This window comes from Takifugu flavidus, chromosome 22, assembly GCF_003711565.1.
Source record: "Takifugu flavidus isolate HTHZ2018 chromosome 22, ASM371156v2, whole genome shotgun sequence".
NCBI lineage: Eukaryota > Metazoa > Chordata > Actinopteri > Tetraodontiformes > Tetraodontidae > Takifugu > Takifugu flavidus.
The window spans coordinates 4920507-4927753 of record NC_079541.1 but is presented as its reverse complement, the minus strand read 5'-3'; the positions used below and the strand labels follow the sequence as shown (position 1 = coordinate 4927753).

Below are 7247 nucleotides of genomic sequence, written 5' to 3'. Positions count from 1 at the left end.
ACACCATCAAATGAAAATTCCCGCGTGGCGTTGTTGGAGACCTCCGTGATGTTATGGGTTTTTCACCGTGGCCTCTGATGCCCACAGAAACCATCAGACATCTGACTCGGGTTTAAATTGCTTAACAGCCTTGAGCACTGCCAAGTGTGCGGAGCAAATACACATACGGAAAACTGAACGGACAACTCCATGAGCCCCGGGAGCTTCAGACGGAGCAGCGCTGTCTCCCTCTAGCGGCCCACTGCGCCAACTGCATAATAATAATTAACTGTCATAATAGAAATGACATCGCTTAATGCAACAGTAGTCAAACGTTTATTTACGTGGTTCATACAAATACTGGAAAGCACAGTGTTACATCAGCTGCACCGATTTGCACAATGTACTTCAATTCACAACATTCAAGCATAAGCATAACGGATTAGAATCAAGTGTATCAACCAAGTCTAAGTTTAATGTTTTATACACCCACATGAAATGATGGACTGAAATTAGTGTGAACCGCTAGGGGGAGCCATCACTTCAAATCTGGCAGTTGAAAGAAAATTTCTTCGCCGCAATTCAGCCGTCAGCTCCAACTCTCGAGACCAACCGGTAATTACAAGTAAAATCATTTACTCTCAACCCTTTGGCCTTAAACAGTGCAAGAATCACATTCAGAAGTGTTAAAGAGGCACCACGTGTTCATAAAAGGAAGCCCACATGACCTGATTGAGCTCCTGTTAAAGCGTTTGAAGAGAAAAGGGCATGACGTTGTCAATAAGGTTCCATCTTGATCCTCCTGTACAGGCAGCTGGTGAACACCATCCCACAGATCTGAAAACAGGAAAGGCTTCGGTCACCATGGGAGGCTGCAGGAAGCTGGAACACTATTGACTGCAGGGCTGGGTGGGGGGTTAAAGGTGACAGCATCGGTGGAGCAAAGTGTGCAGCTGGTTACCATGGTGATGCCGCGAGTCAAGCAACCGTTACTGCAGCAACGCGGGCGCCGGGGTTTGCAAAGGCAGGCGCATGGAGCGGGTCAAAATGAAAGAATATGCACATGCATAATGCATTTTTATCCAAGTCAAGAGGAAATATCAGCAGAAATGAGGCTGCGGCTTCGAATGAACCTGAAGATTTCAGCACTTCTAAAGACCGACGAGCTGATCTGATCCCCTCTCCTGGCTGGCGGAGCCGTAAAGGATCCATTAGGAGATATACTGACGCTATAAATGACCAAAGAAAATGTAAAAATGGATCACAGGACCAAAGCAGGAAGCGATATCGAGCTGCACCGGCGGGGCCTGTCAGGCTTGATGGATAAACAGACGAGGGCCCAGATTCAATCCGAGCGGCTAAAAGCCTCTGAGAAAGCCTGACGCAGCCATTATGGATCCACCCGCCTCAGGTGAGTCTTGCTCACCACCATTAGCACATTTAGCTCAGTGATGGTGCTGCGAGAGGACAGTTGAAGCCTTACTCGGGAGGAAATGACAAAAAGCTCATGCTAAAAGCTGCAGAACTACAGCTGATGTGTGTATTCACCAGCATGCTGCTCTCCGTCACCACCTTATCAGCAATCGACAGCCCATCATCACAACGTGCAGAGCAGAAGCAGGCAGCTGAACCTCCGACACAAAGCGGGACGTGCAGGCGTTCCCTTATCGCATTTGCAGCCCGCAGCTCATATCGAAGTCCGACTTCCCCGACCTGGTTTTGGTTGATTAAACCGCAACGCTGCTGGCGAGCTAAATCAAAAGGTGCCAAAGTCTTCCTCCTCTTCTTTATACAGCAGATAGATAAAAGAGGCCGTCAGGACGGCCCCGGCCAGCTACATCCACACCACAGACAGACACACTTCAGATCTCCAGACAGGTTAGGACAGCACAAGACACTCGTGTTAGCGCCATCAAGACACTCGTGTTAGCGCCATCAAGACACTCGTGTTAGCGCCATCAACGGGGTCCAAACAGGGTTTTTATGGTTTGACAGATCCAACAGTCAGGAAACAAAAGCAGACATAAACACAATTTAACAGAACTATCAACCTTAAACAAAAGCTAAAGTGGACTCTTGCTTTTGAGGGCTGACGGGTTCGTTTTGTACCTGCAGGCAGGCCACGCCGATCCCCACCGCGCCGATAACCAGGAGGTGATCAGCCAGAAACTGCTCCAGCTTGGAGATGCAGCCGCCCTGCAGAGGCCAGGAGAACGTTACAGCACAGAAGCTCATGGAAACAGAGTCTGCTGCTGGGGCACCCACCTCCACCCTGTAGATGTTGGAGGGGTGGTTCCTCCTGCCACACATCGGGGTGATGGTCTTACAGCAGCTGTCGGGGACCACCCTGCCTGCCGCCTGACCCGATGTGACGAAGCGACTCGCCGCCCAGTCGCCCGAGTTGTTGCTGCCGCAGCACTTGAACTGTGGAGGCAGGGAGAGGTGGTAAAGCAGGCGGTGCAGACCGAGGAGAGAGAGCGAAGGACGGTGGTGCGTACGTCCTGCTGGAGCCTGTCCACGGCTAACGTGATGTCCTCCTTCCCTGGCTGGGCGTAGTTCTCCGTCATGGTCAGGTTCAGGTGCTGCTTCAACTCCTCACTCACCTAATGAAACAGAGGGGAAACGAGGGGAAACGACGAGCTTCTTCAGCAAAAACACACCGGGGAAGACGCCAAATTTACAGTTAGCATAAACGTCCTGAAGTGACGAGCTCGGCAAAAGCGGGAGGACGAAGGCAGAAATAGCAGCACGCCCACGCACGTGACATAACAACAAACGGACTTTAAATGGGCCTTTCGCAGCGCTTTTTATGCCCACGCGTTCAGAAGAGAAGCAGAAAGCAGATGGGGGACCTTGTCTATCAACCGTGATTCCGATGATCAGAAATCCGAGCTCGCCAATGCAAATGTAATCAGAACCCCGGTTCACTCTCAGCTCACCATATAATCCCCGCACACGAGGGACGTCCATACATGTTAGGCACATTGTCATCATCCACAAAGCCCTCGTTAAAAATGACAGATATAGGTGATATATAATGTCCCTGCATCCCTGCGGCTTCAGCTCCACAGATCCGCCACCACACTGTAAATAAGGGTTTCTCTGGGGTCTGCATCAATAAAATATATCAAAACCAGCCCCATTCAGCGCCAGGATAGCAGAAATAAAATACACATTTAAGGGGGTGATCTCCCTTTCTTTCACCGTGGAGGCCGGAGGAGGCACAGAGGTGCTGACCTACCTGCTGGTAGTAAACATAGGCCAGCACGCCAGCAACCAGCTCAATCAGGAAGATCAACAGGAGGCAGAAGAAATACTGTGGAGGACACAAAGGCAGCAGTAAAGCATCTCATCAGCATGCAGGAGAAAGTCATTTTAAAATAGGGCTCTTAAATCAGAGCTCTGCGGTGGAAAATGTTGAAATCTGACGCTGTCCTTAATGAACAGTTAAAACCCACAAAATGAGCGGTAAAAATGAGCTTCTTGCCACGCCGCATTTACGGGTGAAGGGTATTCCACCTGGAATAAGCGCAGGAAACATTCGACACCAGCCCCTGGGGAAAGATGCAGAGTAATAAGAGGCCAGAGGCGGGTTAATGACCTGACAGCCACCTGTTGCTCCTGCTTTTACAGCAGCTATAACAATAACTGGAAACACACCCTGCTGAGGACACAAACGCGGTGTTCTGCCGTTACTTGGTCTCTCTGGATTTGATGCTTTTTTTAAAATGACCCATGGTTTTTTTGTTGCCTGTCGCCCACGCACACCCAAGATCTCTCTTGCTAATGTTGGCGCCTCACCACGCTCGTCTGTAAATAGGATATTAGCGCTGTTAGCCAAACTGCAGAGCAGCGTCCCGGCCCGCCGTGCATCTGCCTCGTTTCTCCTGCGAGCCTGTTTTTCCTTCCTTTTGCTCCATCCATCAAGAGTGGATAGAAAGACCTATAAATAGTTCTGCGGCAGTGCCCGTTCACCTCCCGCCTGCCTCGCTCCCACTGGGCTGCGACTCTCAAATAATGAGGACAGCAAAGGTCCAGCCGGAGTCATTTTCCTGATGAATATCGGAGAAATTCAGTTCTTTCGAGCCATTTCGGTGCCCCCGTCTTTTAAAATCCTCTCTTTTAAAGTCCTTCTACATCTCCATGCGCTAATATGTGCAGGACAGCTCTGCGTCTCACCAAAGACAGCCAGCTCCTCTGCTCCCGGATGACGGCGCAGCAGCCCAGGAATCCCGTAACGACCACCAGGCTGCCAGCCACCACCAGGATACACGCTGAGGCAGCAAAGGTGCCCGATGCCAGCAGGCTCAAGTAGTCGCTCTTCTCCACCAGCGTCCACACTCCCACAGCCAGAACGGCCGCTCCGCCCACCTACAGAGGGAAACAGAGCAAGTGGGTTCAAAACATCGGTTCAGTGGGTGAAAATGGAGAAAAGGGAGCCGGGATGGGCCTAAAACAGCTGTCTGAGAGGCCCAGGGAGGCGTCCAGAGCTGGGGCTCTCGTCACACAGATAGGAAATGCCTCAGAGAACTTCTCCTCTTCCATTTCCGTCAGGGGCAAAATGCCTCAGAAAGAGGCCCCAGGAGGATCAAGCTTTGCTTCCAACTGTAGCACATTTGGGGCTGGAAGATGCACGAAGCCTCAAAACATTAGGATCAAACAAATCAATCTACAGAGCCCGGATCAAAATAGAGAGCCAATTAACTGAATACTGGGACGTGGACTATCCATTGAAATATCCTACGTTGCATCAAACTGACCCCGAACGCTCCAAACGGTGAGCTTTATTGGCACGTTTGGACCCTTTTGTCCCTCACTTGGGCTCGTCTTTAAATCTAGGAATACCGTGAATGGGAAGCTGGTCTGGTGGGGTGGGTCAGAAGGGTTTTGGAAGGACGGGACAGGAAGCTTCCTTACCCAGAAGAGAAAGTTGAAGACGAAGAGCAGGTATTTGAAGCACACGGTCAACCAGTCGTCCCGCTCTTCCTTAGAAACCGACATCGTCTTTCCGCCGCTTTATTTCGGATACGCCAGGTTCTTCCGCCCTCTCTGGAACATCAGAAAAATGGAACATTTCAGCCTTTTCCACCATCAGAAGAGCATCAATCTGTAAATCCCAGCACCCAAAGAGCCCACAAACAGACCCAATGAACTGGGTGCTGGGAACCAGTTCAATGGGAATATTCTCTTTGCAGGATATAGTCTGAACCATAATAAGATGCATGCAAAGATACAAAATTGGGACTTTGCATCGCCTTTAAAACAAAGAAGGAATTTAGCTCCATAGTAAAATAGCTATAAGTGCCTTTATGCCCCCAGTTTTAGGAAAACATGTGTCTTATCCTGAAATGGAGTCATGAATCGCCTGTAAAGGGGACGTTTTTACCTCTGGGACATCTGTAAATGGGACTTTTTATTTAGCACCTTGCTAAACGAAGCTAACAAAAGTCCCCGTCCTCGTCAAACGCATCTTCAGCCGTCTGGAAACGGAGAATTTGATTTGACACGGTCACAAGCGGGTCGGGGACAGGGGAAACACACGCTTTGAGGGTTTTAAGACATTCTATATCGCCTTTTTTAGGTCGAGGTGTGAACAGTGAGGCTCGAGCATCCTCGAATAAACACCTACGTAGTTCGTGTATAAAAGTTTAACGGGTTTTTTTTTCTTGCGCCGCTTCGTCAGAACCGACTTTCCGTTCCGCGACCGGGAAGACTCACTGGAATAACGTTTAATGAGGATAAATAACCTGGTTTGGATGTTTTTCCCCCTCCTGGAATCGCAGAATACAGCGGCGCTGCAGCTTGTTGCTGCACAGGATGTCCGACGGGCTTTGGGCGATGATGCCTTTGCGCACAGCTCGTAATTCATACACACTGACACACTCGACTGCGACGACAGCATCTGCCAAGGCGAGATTAATGAGAACAAGAATATAAAAGTGAAACAATCTTTCCAGAAACGTTATGATAGTCTATTATAGATCATTTAAAATCAGCTTTGGGGATATATTGAGTGTAGGAATGAGTATATTGCGACAACCGTACAGGTGATTATTTTTCTGACGGTGAGTGAAGGCAGCGCGGTGCGAACTTTTGGACGGGGTCAATTTGAGCGAGAAGGAAACAACTTCGACCTTTTCCCCGTCGGCTGTGCTGGCTTTCACCGTGCTCCTTGGTTACAGTGTAACTACATAACCCCTGAAGAATTCCCCGGAAAGTTATGCATGGAAAAGCACAGATAAAGAGCAGGAGAAATGCCGCAGGCGTGAAGATTTTCTCCAACTTGTGTGGGGAGAATAGTGCTCTTTTATACACAATACAATGACCTACTGTTGAAGCAGCTTCTCTCTGCTTTCTCTCACACGACAATAACAAGATGCTATCAAGATTAAATAAAACAATAAAGCGAGAGGATATTAAACTATGAATCAATTAGTTGGGATTCCCCTTATTAATCATCTTGCTTAGTCTGCATTTCACACACACATCAGCAGTCCAGTGTTTAAAAGCTTCTGGAAGTCTGCCATCGTCACCTGAAATAGTCGACCAAAACGGCATTATTCAGCTGAAGAGATCATCCGCTCCACCGGGCCGTGAGTGCACTGGTAACATATGGTCAGATAAACAAACCTGCGGTTTGCTGAAGGCCGTGTGTCTTTTGCCTACAGCCTTTTCATCCTGCAAATGAGGGGGTGTGCAAGCCAAATCTAAACTAATGATGGAGGAGGCAAACGGGGTAATGTAACAGAAGGACTGTTGTAATCACGTTGTTTTAGTTTGACGTGAGGTTTTTGCAGGCTGGACGTGCATCCGTCTCAGCTGGTAAACACCTGCTTCCCCTCATTAAGAAGCATCCACAGAGGCATTGGAACAATGAACAAATTCTCATCTTCATATTTATCTCCCCACTTGATGGGCCGCCTTTAATTCTTTATGGTCAGAGGTCAAACGTCACAGGCCAGCCTGGCGTCACACCTAGTTCAGGAGGACTGGGTCATCAAAGAGAAAAGGACAGTTAAGACTGTCTTTACTTTCACTTTTAGTTGTCTGGGTGGGCAAAAGGCGACCCGGAGGAGTATCTGCACCAATATTACCCTCTGCTGTTGGCACGCGGTATTGCAAGGAGGGGCGTGCGTATGAAAGGCGTACTGGCTGAGGTCCAGTCATGCTGGGACCCCCCCTCCCCACACACACGGCTCCCCTGGAGCTCTTCACTGAGCCTGTCTCAACGCCGTGTGGACACAGCGAGTGTATCGAGAACTACTGGG

At 49.3% G+C, this 7247-nt stretch overlaps 1 protein-coding gene across 4 annotated transcripts; it reads right to left on the bottom strand.

Moving 5' to 3' along the window:
- Nucleotides 1-292: 292 nt before the first annotated feature.
- Nucleotides 293-5886, bottom strand: tspan11 (tetraspanin 11). 4 transcript variants are annotated; one of them, XM_057021954.1, is made up of 9 exons: nt 5727-5886; nt 4897-5028; nt 4159-4350; nt 3221-3295; nt 2478-2582; nt 2245-2403; nt 2089-2175; nt 1693-1764; nt 293-816 (listed from the first exon to the last, which is right to left on the bottom strand). In XM_057021954.1, exons 2-9 carry the CDS (start codon nt 4978-4980, stop codon nt 757-759), a joined length of 834 nt encoding a protein of 277 aa, XP_056877934.1. In that variant the 5' UTR covers nt 4981-5028; nt 5727-5886; the 3' UTR covers nt 293-756. The 4 variants fall into 4 exon arrangements, with proteins under 4 accessions (XP_056877934.1, XP_056877936.1, XP_056877935.1 ...); XM_057021956.1 differs by having other exon boundaries at nt 1693-1813; nt 5727-5885; XM_057021955.1 differs by having other exon boundaries at nt 5698-5805.
- Between the last annotated feature and the right edge of the window lie 1361 nt (nt 5887-7247).